This window comes from Diuraphis noxia, unplaced genomic scaffold (assembly GCF_037042655.1).
Source record: "Diuraphis noxia isolate RWA-SAM2 unplaced genomic scaffold, SU_Dnox_SAM2 contig0003, whole genome shotgun sequence".
NCBI lineage: Eukaryota > Metazoa > Arthropoda > Insecta > Hemiptera > Aphididae > Diuraphis > Diuraphis noxia.
In genome coordinates this window covers 4,679,968-4,696,957 of record NW_028301713.1, presented here as the reverse complement: position 1 = coordinate 4,696,957, position 16,990 = coordinate 4,679,968, and the positions used below count along the sequence as shown (strand labels likewise).

Genomic DNA, 16,990 nt, shown 5'->3' with positions numbered 1-16,990 from the left:
ATTTTTTTTTAGCTACAATTAGAACAACTCATAAGGAACCTTGTATTAAATTTTCAAGTTTTTTTGGTCGTCCAACATTTTTTTTACCGACACTTCAAAAAGAAATTCTCAAAAAAATTGAAAATTTCAGTGGTCTATAAATAACTCAAAAAAAGTCAAAAATGTTTGAAAATTTAACTGTATATAGATAACACTAACATAACCAACCATATAAAAAAATCGATTTGGTCGAAAACTGATTTTGCGTAAAAATTCCGGTTTTTCTGTAATTTTTTTTTTGTTTTTCTCGATTTTTTCGAAAACTGTTGGAAAATGTTTACTTTTGACCTCTATAATGCACCAAGGATCTTCAATTTTACATCGGAAACCACCCTCAAAGTTTGAAATCGAAGCATTATTTCGACTAGACAATAAGTTATGCTGTACACAGACACAAAAAAAAACACACATCATTGTAAAATCAATACATTCATCACTTCGTTCAGAATCTAAAAATATTTATAGAATAAACTTAAACTATTTTATTTTTGTTTCTAATAGTAACAACTTAAAGGTGTAATGTTGAATACATTTTTTTTTTTGACCAAACAAAACATTTTTTACGAAAAATACTGAAAACTTCACATGCGTATAAATAGCTTAAAAATAGTCAAAATTATAACATGTAGGAAAATAAATTTAGGAAAAAACTGGTAATACCTAAAAATTCTTGTTTTTTTTTTAATTAAAAAAAAAAAACCAGTTGACATTTACTTTTGATCTAGATGAACTTTTCTCTTAGAAAATATATTGATAATAAAAATAGAAGCATTTTTTCTACTAGAAAAAACCCATTCATAAAATAAAAATATAATATAATGTAATATATATTGGCTTCATCATCTAGTCCTATATTATAATTAATATATTATATAATTAAAATTATCTTGTTTAATTGTTATTCTCTATAAATGTTGAGCTAAAATTGTAAACAAAAAAAATAATATAAATATATTATTATTTATTAGGTATATTGCATATAATAATATCTACTTATAAGCACAATTTTTTTTAAACATTTCAAGTTCACATTTTAACTGTTAATACCATAATGTACATATTTTTTGATTATTCAATAATATTCATGGGTACTTGTAACTATTACGTATATGGTATAAATGTTTTACAAGACACGATCACATTTTCATAATGTTAAATTTAATTTTAAGCTATTTCCTATTTACTTATACTACGAATCTACACCATACTTCATTTATAGTCAACTGCGAAATTGTGTAGACAAGGGGATCCTAAACCATAATTACAAAAAAAATTAGGTACCTATTTTTATGTCCCAACTCGTGTCGATATAAACATCAATTCAGGAATAAAGATGTAATTAAATTTAATATAATGTTTGTTTATACTTTAAAATATATTTAAATATATTAGTTAACTAATAAATAACATAAATAAAATAATCCAAAAGATGTCCAAAATAATAGAAGAGTCTTAGTCTAAGATCTTAGTTCGTGGAGGTGTTATACCTTACTCTGACACCTGATACTTAGACACTTTGAGTGATTTTACGACTTGCCTTCAAGTTTATTGTAGACTGTAGAGTGCGTGAGTATTCCTAACCGCCTGAAGAGCTCTCGTCATGGTCTCCCTTATGTAATATGTGGCGACTTTCCAGTTTCCGGTACAAGGCGGAATTCGAGTATCGTAACATAATTTAGTATTCTGGTAGATAATATGTACCCATGCCTTCTCGAAAATATCGCGGCTTTATCTGAAAATAGACGTGCTGCTATAACACTTTTATAGTCTGATTATTTTAATGCTGTGTTAACTAATCGCACTTTCGCACTGATTAATGTCTTAATGATAATAGAGTCAGGGGCGGACCCAGGGGGAGGGGGTTTGGGAGGTCAGCTGACCCACAGTTTTTTCCTCAGTAAAATGTGGCCTCTCAAAATGACAAACTACATAAATATGTACAATACTACAATAATCAAAATAGAAATAATATTAAATAATAATATAGGTGTTATAAGTCATTTATAAAATATACACAGGTTTAAGAACATTTCTATGAAAATATAATTATAAATCATAAATGTATAAATATATTATGATGTATAGAAAGATATGCATACTGGGTATTGAAGTATAAATGGCGCATAAGAAATCGTACGGCCAGCGCGTATCAACAAATATTATAATATCGAAAAACTTGCATACCGTAGTACCGTACGCATGGCTCCCTTTACAAAACATACACCGATTACCGATAGTCGATATTTTGTAATGTACAGTTGATTGATCCTTCTACACAGTGGCCACTTGTAAGCGAGGCAGACCCACAGTACTAAAACCCTGGGTTCGCCACTGAATATAGTAGACAGATAGACAATGTGATGTTAATATTTGACATTTGTTTACCAATTTACCATTCATATGATGCAACCACTATTCAATAATCAATGCTAATAGCCGCTCTCCGCAATGACCTTAGCATGCTTTTGATAGAAATTGCCTAGTTATGTCGCCAAACATAGGTATGTTATACACTTATACAATATACATATATTTTATGGAATAGCTGATTATTATATAAATGATAGATCGTATGGTGTAAAATTGTTCTTAACCGGAGAGAAAGATTAGAACTTGGGGATTGATTTTGATTTATAAATTATTCCCTCCCCCTAGTTTTTTGTCAGTATCGTCTATGACCTATGTCACGGTAAATCTATTTTGACTTTTATGATATTTTATTATTAACATTCAATACAGCCAATAACAATACACAATTTTTGATATTTATCTAAACGTGCTATGCCCAATGAAAATATAGTTATTAATTAGTAATCATCAAATAATACAAAATCAAAATTATATACCACAAAAATTGTAGCAAGTTCAAAAACGTAATCTTTTAATTTCGACGACCATAATATAATATATTATTATTTATTAATTTATTATAACACGATATTATTAACTTCGCGACAACGGTGCATATCAGATTTGCAGTACTACGGCAGATGCGCGCGTGACTTTATTTCGGGCGCATTTCCATCGCGATAACGCTGATCGGCGGCTGGGTGATGTATGTCGCCGCGCTCACGTCCCTGAAAACTGACAACGAATTACGTTTACGGCGGACGTGGACGTGAGTACGTGACGACAACAAACGACGCAGACGTTTCGGTCGCATAGACACGCCTGACGCCACGACGCGTAGGACGCGCGGTGCTTCTATTCATAACCCGCGCGCGAGGTCGGCCGCGGTAACAGACAGTAGACACGCGCACAGACCGTCCGCGTCTACGTCTTGACTCGTTTGAGGACGCATGATCCGACGAGCACCACATCTTGTGATAGGTAGCAGCGCCTCTGTGCCTGAGAAACGGGACGGGACAAAAATGGGAGAAGTCACGAAATGTGACAAACACATAAACAGTTCAGACTTTTGCAACTAAAATGTGGTATTGAAATCGTTGCGAAAAATCGCGCGAAACCGACGAGGTAGGGATTTTGTCGCACATAGTTTCTCCAACGGTCCGACTCTGACAAATCGGTCAGATTGTCGGAATCGGATACGCCAACGCCAACGCGGCTACATCCAGCCGGATCCAGCAGCGGATAGAAATAATAATAATAATAACAATCAATAATTGTAATTAAAATCGCGGATTTGCCGGTGGCCCTTCGACGGACGGATGGGTTGACGGGAGCAGCGGAGCAGCCCCACAAAGTCCGCTGGTGGAATTGTAGGAGGGGATGGGAGGCGCCCTGCGTTGGCGGCACTGCGGCGATTTTCAGCTGACCCAGAATCGGATCGCGCGCGCCAGCCAGTCCTGCGGGAAAAAATAAAATGAAAGAAAAAAATAGACAAATACGCTTATACACAATAATATAGTATTATGTCGAAACGAAGCTGTAGCGGTGACTGACCTACTGAATTTTCTTTTGATTATTGCCGAAAATTGTCACCCAATTACCGTTAGACGCGTGTGCACGTCATCTTGCTGCGTCGTAGTGTGTATGGACCGCACTCCGACTAGGTGATGTCGACGATTATTGTCGAGGACGACGGGCGTTCTTCTGTTGCTTTGCGCGTCTTCGCACAAGTAAGATGATGGACGTGATGATGAATAATTCTGTTCACCTTCTGACCGTGTATCGTTACAGGTGTACTGTTGAAAAGACATGAGCGTTGCGATGGAACAGAACATTAGTAGTGGGGTCTTCAATCCTGGTAAGAAAAGTGTCTACGATTCTGACTATTGAACTTCCTTAAACGCTGTGGACATATTTACCTGTAATTGTATTTTGTTTCTCGTTTAGCTCTGGTTGGCCTACTGGAGTCGTTGGTGGGATCACGAGATGCCATATCCGCGTCAAAAGAAGAACTGGACTTCTTGTCCAACCTATTGCAAAGCAAGGAACTACACGCTCTATTCAAAGTCTACAACAGCATTGTTGATCGGGTACGCGACGATCGGCGATGTTCTCCAGTATTGTCGAGTTCCATGCAAACCACATTGGACGTCATGGAAGTTATATTGCCCAGGATTTCGCTCAGTGATACATCCAGACAACTATTTCAACTGTTACAAAACCCTCACATACAGGTAATGTGTAAAAAATCAACGGGGTATTGTATTTGAATGATGACTTTATGATGAACACTTTAGGGACTTTTGTGTGCCCATGATGCAGTAGCTCAAAAAGATTACCTACCTCGACTGCCAGACATTCCTCAAGAAATGGATGAGGATGAAGAGACAATCAAGATTGTGCAATTGGTTAAAAGCACTGAACCATTGGTACTGATATGTAGTGAAATGTCCTAAGCATGAGCGTTTCCTATATTATGCCGTTGTAAACTATTGTTTTTTTTTTTAAATCTATATTAATATAAGTGCTTGTTTCTTCACTACCATGTAGCAATTGCTATAGTCTCAATTTTTTTTCAACAATAAATTGGTTTCTAATAATAATATAACTTTGGGCTCCTACACCATCTACTCCACAAGTTATACCTATGGCATTTGCTTGTAGTTTTTTATTTTCAAAAAATGCTAAAGTCTTAATTTTATTCTAGTCCACTTTTTGTTTTGTTTTTTGTGTTTGTTTTGTATATATTTTTATGTAACTAATACATTTTTTTTTTTTTTTTTTGCATTTTATTTTTTAATAATTCACAGCCATAACTTCTTAATGGTTAATCTATTGTTTTTTGTATTAACTGTTTTGCATTTCACAAGGATGGGGAACCTGATTCAGCTGAACCTATTGTGGTAAGTAGGGTGATAGATTTCTCAGGTGTACATTTGATTAAAATGTTGTGAAACCATTAAAAGCTTTTAAACTTTTTCTATAGAATTGTACATAAAATTCTGTGGTTAAAATGTGTTTTCAACATTTTAATGTATTATTTATAGACATAAAACAGTTAATTAATGCGTGTCGTTTATTAAGTGAGCATGGTTTTAAATTAGTGATCTAATTTTTAATGGCCTAGTTTTTATACTTCTCAGTATTCTTGTTAATGTTTTCTAAACTATTGCCAATAAACCAATTGCGCTCAAAATACCTCAATATACCTATATACCCCCCCCCCAAAAAAAAAAAAATGAAATTACAATACTCATATTGTTAGAGGGAATGTTTCTTTTGTGAAGTTATTAAATTAATTAATTATGTCTAAACTAAAATTACAAAAAAAAAAAAACCAATAAGTAGAAATAAAAAGTATGTTGAACTCATTTGTTAAACTTGAAGATAAATTATAATATAATTTAATCTATGATTAAATTTATTTTTATTTTTTATTCATTTTATAATAAAATAAAAAAAATACTTTATACTTTTTATCCATAAAAATTAAACAAGTAAAAAAAATCACAATAAAGTACCATTAGTTGTAAAGTTTACAATATTACAATAGCTGGTAAAAATTACAGGGTGCCACAATAAAAACTGATGAAGAAAATGGAAAAATAATTATAGCCAGGGTCATGCATGGTGGTGCTGCTGACAGATCTGGTTTAATAAACGTCGGTGATGAAGTTTGTGAAGTGAATGGAATTAATGTTGAAGGAAAGTCACCAGCAGATGTCCTCCAAATACTAGTATATAAAATGAAATTTTAATAATCAAATAAATGGAAAGTAATAATTTTGGATTACTTATAGCAACATTCTGAAGGGACTATAACATTCAAATTGATTCCGGCAGACCCAAAAGGTGGATTGCGAGAAAGTAAAATGAAAGTCCGTGCACATTTTGATTTTAACACTGATGTTGATCCTTACATTCCATGCAAAGAAGCCGGTCTAAGTTTTACCAAAGGAGAAGTACTTCATATCGTTAGTCAGGATGATCCTTATTGGTAATTTATAATAATAAAAAAAATTTATTTATGATTGGTTAATTCAATTTACAAATCTAGGTGGCAAGCCCGGAAAGAGGGAGACCGTAATATGAGAGCTGGACTTATACCAAGTAAAGCTCTACAAGAACGTAAAATAATTCATGAAAGATTGTCAATGAGCGATCAAAAAAAGAAATGTAAGTTGAAATGTTTGTTTAATATTTCTAATACAAAATAAATATAGTTAAATAATCATAATTTGTTCACATTAACTTTGTTTGTTGATAAAGTGAATAATACAATCATTTTACTGATCAATAAAAAAAGGAATTTATTACTCCTATGACCTATCTAAAAGATTTTTTTTTATTAAAACGAAATATACTCTCGGCGATATAGGCCATTGGGTTACAAAATATTTAAAAATTGTAATAGTATATTAGGTATGTATAATATTCTATAATAGTTTTAAACTCATGTCCAAATTGTATACAGGTTTTATGTTGAAAATGGAGTTAGTTTTAATATTTTATATGAATAGCACATAAACACATAAGTGTTATGTATTGTATAAACATACCATTTAAATTTAAATAGCAGTTTGTTCAGGTTAATTTTAATAATCACCAATAAATTTAATATTGTAAAAAGTACCTATTTCTATATTTATTTTACTATCAGGTATTTTATTTTTCCTTTTTGCAGCAAATATAGTATATAGTATAGATTTTTATTAATTTAGTGTGTTGATTATCCTATTTTTTTTTATTTTTTTTTATTAACATGTTTTTTGTTTCGTAGTGTATTGTGATTAACATTTGGCTTTGTTTGCGGATTACAGGGGTCATGGATACCATTAATGGGGGTTGTATTGGTGGGGGCGGTATGACATGTTTGCCAGACCGTTCATTAGCCAAAGACCCATTATGTGGGTCATTGGCCGCTCTGAACGATCTTGGCGAAGACATGGCGTCCGAATGTTCGGTACGTACACGTGTTAAAAAAGTTATCTATGACGCAGCTGAAAGTGATGACTATGACCGTGAAGATATTGCTACATATGAAGAGGTGGTTAAGTTGTATCCAAGAAATGAACTTCCTCGACCCATTGTTTTAATTGGTCCACCTGGTGTTGGTAGAAATGAGCTGAAGAGACGTATTATGGAACTTAATCCTGACAAATATCACACACCTGTACCACGTGAGTAGAGAACAAATATATAAATATTTTCAAAACCCTGTTTACTTTTTGAATTCAGTAACATATATTTTTCCCAAATAAAATTTCTAAATGGATAGGTCGATTCTAAATATTTATTTTAATATCTCAAACAGTACCTTTTAAAAATTATTCAACTGTATTACATATTTATGAATAGTAATATCTATAATTAGTTTAATTAGGTATTTTAGTTAAATTATTATGTGTTTATTGTACTTATAGAAAAATAATGTTTAAGTATAGTTTATTGTTGAAATTATTGATACAATAGAAATATTTTTATTTACTGTAGATACATGAAAAAAATGTATATTACTTAATTCACTTTATAGATACATCCAGATCTCCTCGGCCTGGAGAAGTAAATGGCAAAGAATATAATTTTGTCTCAAGAGAATTGATGGAAGAACAAATAGCCCGTGGTGAATTTCTAGAATTTGGTGAATACAAAGGCAATCTTTATGGGACATCTTTAGAAAGTGTTAGATCAATCATACGTTCCGGACTTACGTGTATTATAAATCCACATTATCAGGTACAATTCAAAATTCATGTTTTTATTATAACAGGCAACAGCTATTTTTAATGTATAAAATAATGATTAACTGTTGAAGGCATTAAAAATGTTACGCACCCCTGATATAAAACCTTACATTGTATACATCAAGCCACCAACATTTGACATATTAAAATCAACTAGAAATGCAGCATTTGCTATGTCAACATTTGATGAAACAAATTCTAGAGGTTTTACAGTAAGTGAACATTGAAAAAAAAAATTTAATATACTACTTGAAAACATATTTAGGATGATGAGTTCAATGAGATATTAAGGAGTTCAAAACGAATAGAATTTCTTTATGATCATTGGTTTGATGAAGTAATAGTAAATGATGATTTCAAGTCAGCTCTAGAGCAATTATTAGAAGCTGACCATAAATTAAAAACTGAACCACTATGGGCACCTGCTGCTTGGTTACAGTAAATTTTTACAGTAAGTATATAATTTTTGTTTTTTAGTATTAAGTTAATACTTAACTATTATAGACTAATATATAATTTTTATCAATAGTTATGCGCAGAAACTAGTCAATCATTCTTAACCCGCCACCAAATCAATATTTATAAATATACAGTAGAACACATCAAACTTTAAACAAATAAAAAAATGAAATGATTAACCATTTTGTTCTAATTTTGAATGGATGTAGTCATATAATTTTAATAGATTTTAAAATAATAATATAATAGTTAGAAGATTACTTAGTATAAAATACAGCTCTTTACACACAATAATTTATTTATGCTTTTAGAAACAATGTTAAATAACTTTTAATAATATGCTATTTACGGTTGTGAAATTTATTTTAGATTATAACTAATCTATTTTTACCCATTTCTAGTCAATAATTTTTTAAATCCCACATTCATTGAGATTTTATTGGTAAGTCTTAGGTCTTACAAGTTATGTTTTCTGATACTTTATCATTACTAATTACTTAGTGTAGAAATATTAAGCCAGTTTTTGGGAAATGTATTTTATTATAATACAAGTTATATTATTGTCAAATAGAATTTACAGCATACTTGATTAAAAATCATACACACAACACACCAGACTTATACCAACAATGCTTAAGTGTTGTTCAAATTTAATTTTGATACAAGCTGTATGATGAATTGATGACATTATTTAAAGATAATATTTTAAGTACACTGTTATTATTGTTGTATTTCATTCATATTTCATGATGTGGCCTCATGCCAATGGAACAAATAATTATATTTGTTTTAAAATCTTATTGAATTAAGTTTTAAATCTATTTTACAGCCTAATATGAAGTTGAAAATGTATGAATTATTTACTAACTTATTCTAATGATGAAATACATTAATATATTAGGGTACACTTGTTGAATAATTAATTATGTTATTGTAACTTTTTTTTTTCTTTAAAAAAAAAAAAAAAAAATGTTTTAATAGTTTATACAGTGATTTTTAGAATATTGATGTGAATTTTATGTATTCTGAACATTTAATAAAATGTTAATTTAAATCATACTTACTTACCACTGTTTTATTCTATGTATATTCCTAGTTTAATTTTTAATTGTGCATGAATGAATTTACCATTTCAATAAATGTTTTGCATTTACCATTTATTAATGGAAAACAAATATTGAAGTGCAATGTGGTGTTTAAAGTGTTATACCAGCTATAAAGCATATTCCTCATTAAAAAGGTCAAAATACGACAAAAGAAAACACTGTCCAATCAGCAGTTACATCAATTACTGAATGACCAATTCTGTTAATCATCCGGCCATCAATACAGTACAATTTGTACTAACTACTAACTTAACTTATTATTAATATTTTAGGTTTTTTTTAATTAGAAGGAAAGTTAAACAATAATGAACAATTGTGCCTTAAAGGCAATATTATAATTTGGCTGTCTTGAGCAGGGGTATACAGGCTCGGATTGAAGTGGCGAACTAAAAAGAAAACTCAGTGAGGTACTCAAAAAAAAAATGCCAATCGTAAGTGTATGGACCATTATTTCATACCACAAATCTAAATGCATTCATTTATTTACCTCTGTACATTTCTTAAAATCTAGGTTAATTTAGAAATGTTCATTTGTAAATGGGCCGCTTAAAAAACTAGGTGGATCGATACATTATCTATCCAGCGCTGAGGCGGTCTTAACTCGCAGTCCGCAGTAAATTAAAAGTATTAAAATATTAATTTCTATAAACATCAATTTTTTATAAATATTAACTTGAGAAAAAAATTATACAATATTTAAAAATAAAATAAACTTAAGAATGATTAATAGTACCTATATGAATGTATAATTGTTATTGTAATCAGATTGTGATCACTCTATGGTATAATTTAAATAAAATGTATTATAAAAATATTTACTACGTTTACATGATACGAGTTGAACTGTTCTTAATTGAAACCGATTTTATTTTGAGTCAACCTAAATTTTCTGACCCGTTTACATGTGAGTCTTAATAATATTAAATCAGTATGTTATAATATTCATTATTTTTGAAAATATGTTATCACTTATCAAAATAAATGTGATCGATTTAGAGTGTTTACATGTACAAAAATACACCCGGACTTTATTTATTAAACCGAATTAATTTGGTCAAATCACATATTTGAGTGTCCTTAAAATAAAAACGGTTTATGTTATTAAGGTCGCTTTAAAGCGTTTACATGATGCATGATTGTCGCTTTAGATTTTAAACCGACTTTAATTGTGCATGTAAACGTAATAACAGATATGTGTGCACCATGATAACTTCTACTTGCTTAAATTAATCTAGCCTCACTAACAAATTGGATGCCCTTGATCTTGAGATAAAAATATTCTCAATAACTATTTAAAAAAATTATCACTAATAGTTGAGCCGTAAAATGTGTTTTATTGCATACAGTAAAAATATGGCACAAGAATTACAAAAAATATTTATTTAAAACAATCAGTTTTGATACTCGGTAAGTTGCTAATCAGTGATACAATAATGATGCATTTATCAGGATTATTATTTCAAAATAGATATTTTAATTTTTATAAAAGTAGTGATAATTTACAAAAAGGCTTGGACACATCAATTTATTATATACTCATAAAAATACAATATTACATTTATTGTTCTATGTTTAAGTGAATTCAAATAATTTACAGGGTATAATAAGATAAAAAGTACCTGATTACCATATTTACTTAATTCATTATTATAAATAAGTAATTTACGTTGTCATATTAATGAATTTTAAATTCTACATGTATTTTCAATGATAATGTTTATGAAATATTTACTTTATATACAAACTTCCAAACGTGTATCAATTTGTTACAATTCTTGATTTATCTGTCTTGTATCTCCTTTAGATGGAGATACTTCATCTAAGCATTTTTGATCAGAATCCTTTAATGCACGGTTTTTGCATAAATAACTTCTTAAGCTTTCAGCTTGATCATTAAAATACCATTGCTCTATATCTGATTCGTAGGTTTCCAATAAATCTTCACACTTAAATTAAAATATACGTTAGTATTTTAAACATTTATCATTTTAAACTATTACTTACCTGAGTTTTCATGTTTGTAATTTCAACTGAAGGTTTGTCCCAAAGTTCATATGGTATTCCAAGCTCAACTTTTACACCTTTATTCCTAATAACAGACAAATGTATTTAGAATTTAAAAGTTACATGCTGCAAAGAATTTATAATAATATTGGCTAACTTACACTAGGCCATGTAATGTTTGAAAAGTTTGGCTCATTCCTTTAGCAAATCGTGTACTATCGGTCCTTTCTTTATGAATATTATATTTAAGTATTCTTTCACAAAGACCATCTAGTGATTCGACTAAACGTAGTTCCCTAAATGACATAATATAAATAAAATATTTTATATAAACCAAGTGTAAAGCATTTATGATATTCTATAACTTACGATTTTTTGTACTCTTTTTTCTTTTTTGGCAGATCAATTGAATAACCAAGCTCCAAATATTCACTCGTCTTACCGGTTTCCTGTAGACGACCCTCTAATTCTTCCGCTAATATTTTACAAACTAAAACAAAACACAACATAGCGTATGTTAATAGTTGAAAACTATTAGCCAGTAAAGGTAAAAATAATAATACATTTTAATTATAATCACAAACCTTCACATTTATTAGCATACTTAACACCATCCTCTGATGTAGTACTGAATGATTCAGCTACAAACAACATGAAAACTATTGACTTTATTAACAAAATCATTTTAATGAATTGACTAGATGGTTACTTAACAATACATAATTATACTATACTCAACATTGTTGATTAATTACAGTAAATTATAAGCTTAACCGATTATCGAATACTAAGGCCCTAACCCCTAAGGGTGTTATTATTTAAAAATCGATTTTTTAATTTTCAATACTCGAGGCTTCTAATTCGGCAGGATGTAAGAACCAAAATCGAGCGCTGATCAACAACCTATACAATACAATTTAAATTTTATTAAATGAAACAAAAAAATATTTATCTTCTTATCAACGTTATCTTCGTTATCACAGAATAAAAATTTATCAATAATATAAATAATAGATAAAAATTAACTACAGTCATGGCTTAAGATAAAGTTTATCTTAAGCCATGACTACAGTCTACAATGTTTTTATTTTTTGGAGATATTTTCTTTCTCTTTAAATTTTAATATTATAATCTTTACACGTGGTGTCTACAACACATTTATGTCCTTTATGACTACAGACTATTATAACATTGACCGTAGTACTTTGCTATAATCGAATTAATAATTATAAAAATAGTGTATTTAATCAATTGTTTCTGAATAATAAATTAGCAAACAAAAAAAATAAATTATTATGTCTTATCAAGTCTTAAATTGGAAAGTTGTTTATTCTATTTTAACTGCTATATATTTGTTCTACATAATATTTGAATTCACAAAATGCACAGTAACTTTCTTTCAATAATTAACGTTTAATAGATATTTCTTTAAGTACAAAAATATATAATATGTAATACAAAACTAAACACAGGAGCTATTTATCTCTGAAGTCTTATCTGTATTTGACACCAACCTATTTGAGCATTTCCCGAGTTTTTATTAGATAAAACTATACTTATATAATATTAAATTTCAGATAAATTAATTCATGATTAAAACTAGTCAATAATAAATATTAAGAATGTGAATAATATAGGTATAATCAATTTTAAACTAATTTCTTAATTTTCATCCTTTATTATTTAACAATATTAGCTCTTCTGAAATCGTCTGTGCGTTTTTTGTAAGTTATAAACATTGCCCAAAAGAAGCCAACCATGTTATGGAACAACACTCGTAACTAGAATCAAAATTTGAATTAATCAATTAATGTCAATAAATCAATTATAAAAAATTTACCATTGGAGGTACAAATTTAACGTTAAAGAACTGGACCAATGAGACAATCTGCCAATTTGCTTTTAATATAGGCCAGTAAATTGCATATATTTGCTTCATTGTGTCTTCATGCGATTTTCCCTATAACAATTCATTATTATTATAGTATTGTATTCAGTAGTTATTATGCAAATTATTAATTTCATACCTCGAACCTTGACAACACATACAATGAAAGAAATTGATAAAATGGTGTAAATAACAAACGTTCAATACCAAATTTTAAAAAAACCATTTTAGATGAATTTTCTGGGAAAGTGCTTTCTAAAGATTCGTAGAAAAAATGTGGCACTGGTCCACCAAATAAGAGACTGAAAAAAAGAGTGACCACTGCATTAATATTGTAAGTATTAAATACAAAAATTACACTTTAATTTAAAAATAAATAACATTTATAATGTTTAGATTTTTTGTTACCCAAATAATCCAAAAGCCACAACACTATCCTGGTCAATCATCTTAGCTCCAGCAATGTTTTGTAAAGTAATATTTCCAAGTGATGCAATAATACAACTAAAAAAAAATGTTTAATAAAAATACCACTCATGTTTTCTTATTAAAAAATAATACCTGGTAATCGACTTTGTGCGAATGGGTCTTGAATTCAAGCGTTCCAAATAGGTCAATACTAAACCTTCTAAAAATTCAGCCGGTTTTGAAAGTGCCATTTTGAAAAATAAACCAATTGCTGTATGTTAATACAATCTGTAAAAATACACAAATACATCTGAAATGTAGTTGTATTTATTTAAACAGGTATAGACAGGATTGTATACATTAAAAAAAATCAATTGTGTTTGCTTATTCTAAATTTAAACGTTTCACAGTGATATATAATATATACGAAATAAACAATAATACCTATTTGCTGAAATTCCTATAGACTTAAAAAAATAATAAATCGAAAAAATTAATTAGGAAATGCATCAAAACATTTTGGATTGGACGCCGAATTCCACAAGTGAGTGTGAACTAGCTATGAGATGTTTAGTGTTTAAATTTTACTTTCCAACGTGACATCGGCACATCGCACATCGCACGTTCTCATTTCCTATCAAAATATTTCCTATCTCAACTTTCTGGGTCATATGTAATGATTGTTGTTTACGAATACTTCCAGAACACTAGATCGTGCGACGTGTATCGTTTTTCAAAAACAATTAACAGGACGCTACACCTGCATGACGTGTTTTCACCGTCTTACGACAAAGCAAAAACTATTTAGGTAAACAATTATTATGTACTTAAAAATAATTAGTAATAATGAATTGACAATAGAAGAATTATTAAATCACATAGGTCATTGTTTGAGGAAACGTAATAATTTATATTTAATAATAGTAATTAGTGTAGACTGTAGAGTGTACGGATGTTTGTATTGACTTTTGTTTAAAACGTAACATTACTTCACTGATCGATATTTGTATGATTAATAATGAATAAAATAAATGTAGTTAAGTTTAAGGAAATGTAATCTAATCCAAGTTTAATGTATTAATATAGTAATAATAGTTATAATTATATTTTTTAAATAAATATTTATTAACTGTATACGTCTATACGTATATAAAATACCTACCTATATATAATATTAATAATTTATATGTATAATATAATTATGAATAAAAATGTAATAGAATATTTTGTTGATGGCCTTTTTGTATAATATTTTTCAAAATAGCCTTTTTGACCGATTATCATAAAATATAATATACACACAACTATGTTTATTAATTATTACCTATAATTTTTTTTTGTTTTCATTAATTAACCCGCGACAACATAGTCCATTGGGTGTTCACCCATCCGGGAACTAGTGGCAGTGGCAGTGTGTACTTTAAATCACGTCGCATGACTGCGTTTGAAACAACCACGTCAAACCAAAATTATTATTTAATTTGATTAGTTAAACACTTATTATTGTTTTTAAAAAAAAAAAAAATATATGTTAGGTAGGTATAGGAAGCATACAGACATATACCTATTGAATATTGATACTAATACATAATGCTCATAGAATGTATAAATAATATAATATACTATTATATGTTTATAATCATAAAGTATATATAGTTTTTAGGCTTCCTCGACAAGTCACTCTAATTGTTCTATGCTGATAGTGAACCATTTTTTTATATTTTAATTTTTTATATTGTTTACACTACTCTAATATTAACTAAAATATTAGATTACCTAAATGTCCACCCTTTGGCCACCCACTAATTGTCAGTTTTCTTTTAATGTGGTCGGTACTATTGCAAGTAACCTATTTCTTTTTATTTCATAATCTGAAATAGATAGAAACCCAGTAGGTAGTAATATACATTTTTAGTAACAAATGTTCAATGTTCAATGCTTTATTATAACTCAACATTATGTATATTAATTAATTTAACATTAATAATAGTAGTAGGTAAGTACATAGAATAAATTGTAATAAATCTGTACCTATATATCCACCTACCTTTTACTGATTTTACGTTTTGTAGGCATCTTCGGCAAAAAGCGAAAAATATGAAATTATGCAAAGATTAGTTTACATAATTTTTTAACATTATTATTAGGAGATTTATATTTTATATAATAAAAATTAAAAAATGATTATTTTTTCAATTCTCAAGTATAATAACAATAATATATACTTAATATTTTGATTTATTAAATACTTTCCTTGTTTCATATAATATGGGTTGGTTTGTGACGATATTACCATGTTGTTGTAGTATTATAATATAATATAACCGGCAATAGTAAATGCAGTACAGGAAACTTTAAGACATCGAAAACTTTTGATAATAAAGGGTAGGTACGTAAAATTGATTAAATATAAATTACAAGGTTAGTAGTTACGTTGCGAAGGTTGTTATGTAATTATATATTATATACATACAATAATATATAGAGGTAGGAGTAGTCAATATTTTACAGGATGTTAATTCAGTTAATTGTAAAATTCAACTCAAAAGTCCACTTTTTTATTATTTATTTATTTAATTTTAAATCTGTGTACGAATAAAATATATAGGTATACTTAGTATAACTTATAATAACACATTTAAATATATTAAATTATTACATAGGTTAGTTCAATTGTTCAAACATGATGGAATTAATTATTTTTTATTATTATTTAATTATGGACAATTATTTTCTTTTGAATGATAACCACTCTTTTAAATACGTTATAAAATGGATACATAAAAAAGAAGGCCAGTAGAGATGTACACAGCTCTGCTGTGCATCAAGTAAACTTTAGTGTGGGTTACTGTTGTAAATGTGTTACTATAAGTAGATTTTATGTATGGTTGTTCTTTGGTAAAGTAATTTATTTTTCTATTATAGTAATACAATAGGTTAAATTAATTTATTTTAGTTTTAACCCCCAAAGTGTTAGTTACGTACGACCCTAA

The 16,990-nt window shown here is 28.9% G+C and overlaps 3 protein-coding genes and 1 long non-coding RNA gene across 6 annotated transcripts; 2 read left to right on the top strand and 2 right to left on the bottom strand.

Moving 5' to 3' along the window:
* Window positions 1–3,836: 3,836 nt before the first annotated feature.
* Window positions 3,837–9,650, top strand: metro (membrane palmitoylated protein 7-like protein metro). Of its 3 annotated transcripts, none has more exons than XM_015524488.2 (13): window positions 3,837–4,118; window positions 4,180–4,246; window positions 4,336–4,622; window positions 4,686–4,817; window positions 5,259–5,291; window positions 5,958–6,125; window positions 6,189–6,385; window positions 6,446–6,564; window positions 7,209–7,568; window positions 7,922–8,124; window positions 8,204–8,344; window positions 8,398–8,583; window positions 8,662–9,650. In XM_015524488.2, exons 2-12 carry the CDS (start codon window positions 4,198–4,200, stop codon window positions 8,572–8,574), a joined length of 1,866 nt encoding a protein of 621 aa, XP_015379974.2. In that variant the 5' UTR covers window positions 3,837–4,118; window positions 4,180–4,197; the 3' UTR covers window positions 8,575–8,583; window positions 8,662–9,650. The 3 variants fall into 3 exon arrangements, with proteins under 3 accessions (XP_015379974.2, XP_015379975.2, XP_015379976.2); XM_015524490.2 differs by having other exon boundaries at window positions 3,838–4,118; window positions 7,389–7,568; XM_015524489.2 differs by lacking the exon at window positions 5,259–5,291.
* A 1,361-nt stretch (window positions 9,651–11,011) lies between these two features.
* CNPYb (FGF signaling regulator protein canopy b) lies at window positions 11,012–12,667 on the bottom strand. Its single transcript, XM_015524435.2, has 5 exons — window positions 12,286–12,667; window positions 12,071–12,191; window positions 11,863–11,997; window positions 11,702–11,786; window positions 11,012–11,643 (listed from the first exon to the last, which is right to left on the bottom strand). Exons 1-5 carry the CDS (start codon window positions 12,383–12,385, stop codon window positions 11,464–11,466), a joined length of 621 nt encoding a protein of 206 aa, XP_015379921.1. The 5' UTR covers window positions 12,386–12,667; the 3' UTR covers window positions 11,012–11,463.
* Window positions 12,668–13,094: 427 nt separating this feature from the next.
* On the bottom strand, window positions 13,095–14,285 carry LOC107173784 (PXMP2/4 family protein 3). The gene is made up of 5 exons (XM_015524462.2): window positions 14,151–14,285; window positions 13,998–14,093; window positions 13,729–13,891; window positions 13,542–13,661; window positions 13,095–13,482 (listed from the first exon to the last, which is right to left on the bottom strand). The coding sequence occupies exons 1-5, from the start codon at window positions 14,246–14,248 to the stop codon at window positions 13,381–13,383; spliced, it is 579 nt and encodes a 192-aa protein (XP_015379948.1). The 5' UTR covers window positions 14,249–14,285; the 3' UTR covers window positions 13,095–13,380.
* On the top strand, window positions 13,787–15,174 carry LOC149056560 (uncharacterized). Its single transcript, XR_016191013.1, has 3 exons — window positions 13,787–13,923; window positions 13,986–14,541; window positions 14,701–15,174. It is a non-coding gene; the product is annotated as an uncharacterized LOC149056560 (long non-coding RNA).
* The last annotated feature ends 1,816 nt before the right edge of the window (window positions 15,175–16,990 follow it).

Coding starts and splice junctions, on each gene's coding strand:
- LOC107173784 (XM_015524462.2), bottom strand. CDS start 14,248: ATGGCACTTTCAAAACCGGCTGAATTTTTAGAAGGTTTAGTATTGACC. Junction 13,892..13,997: donor GTGGCTTTTGGATTATTTGG/GTAACAAAAAAT, acceptor TCTTTTTTTCAG/TCTCTTATTTGGTGGACCAG. Junction 13,662..13,728: donor ATGTGTTGTCAAGGTTCGAG/GTATGAAATTAA, acceptor GAATTGTTATAG/GGAAAATCGCATGAAGACAC.
- CNPYb (XM_015524435.2), bottom strand. CDS start 12,385: ATGATTTTGTTAATAAAGTCAATAGTTTTCATGTTGTTTGTAGCTGAA. Junction 12,192..12,285: donor GTATGCTAATAAATGTGAAG/GTTTGTGATTAT, acceptor GTTTTGTTTTAG/TTTGTAAAATATTAGCGGAA. Junction 11,998..12,070: donor AAAAAAGAGTACAAAAAATC/GTAAGTTATAGA, acceptor TATGTCATTTAG/GGAACTACGTTTAGTCGAAT.
- metro (XM_015524488.2), top strand. CDS start 4,198: ATGAGCGTTGCGATGGAACAGAACATTAGTAGTGGGGTCTTCAATCCT. Junction 4,623..4,685: donor TACAAAACCCTCACATACAG/GTAATGTGTAAA, acceptor TGAACACTTTAG/GGACTTTTGTGTGCCCATGA. Junction 7,569..7,921: donor ATATCACACACCTGTACCAC/GTGAGTAGAGAA, acceptor TTCACTTTATAG/ATACATCCAGATCTCCTCGG.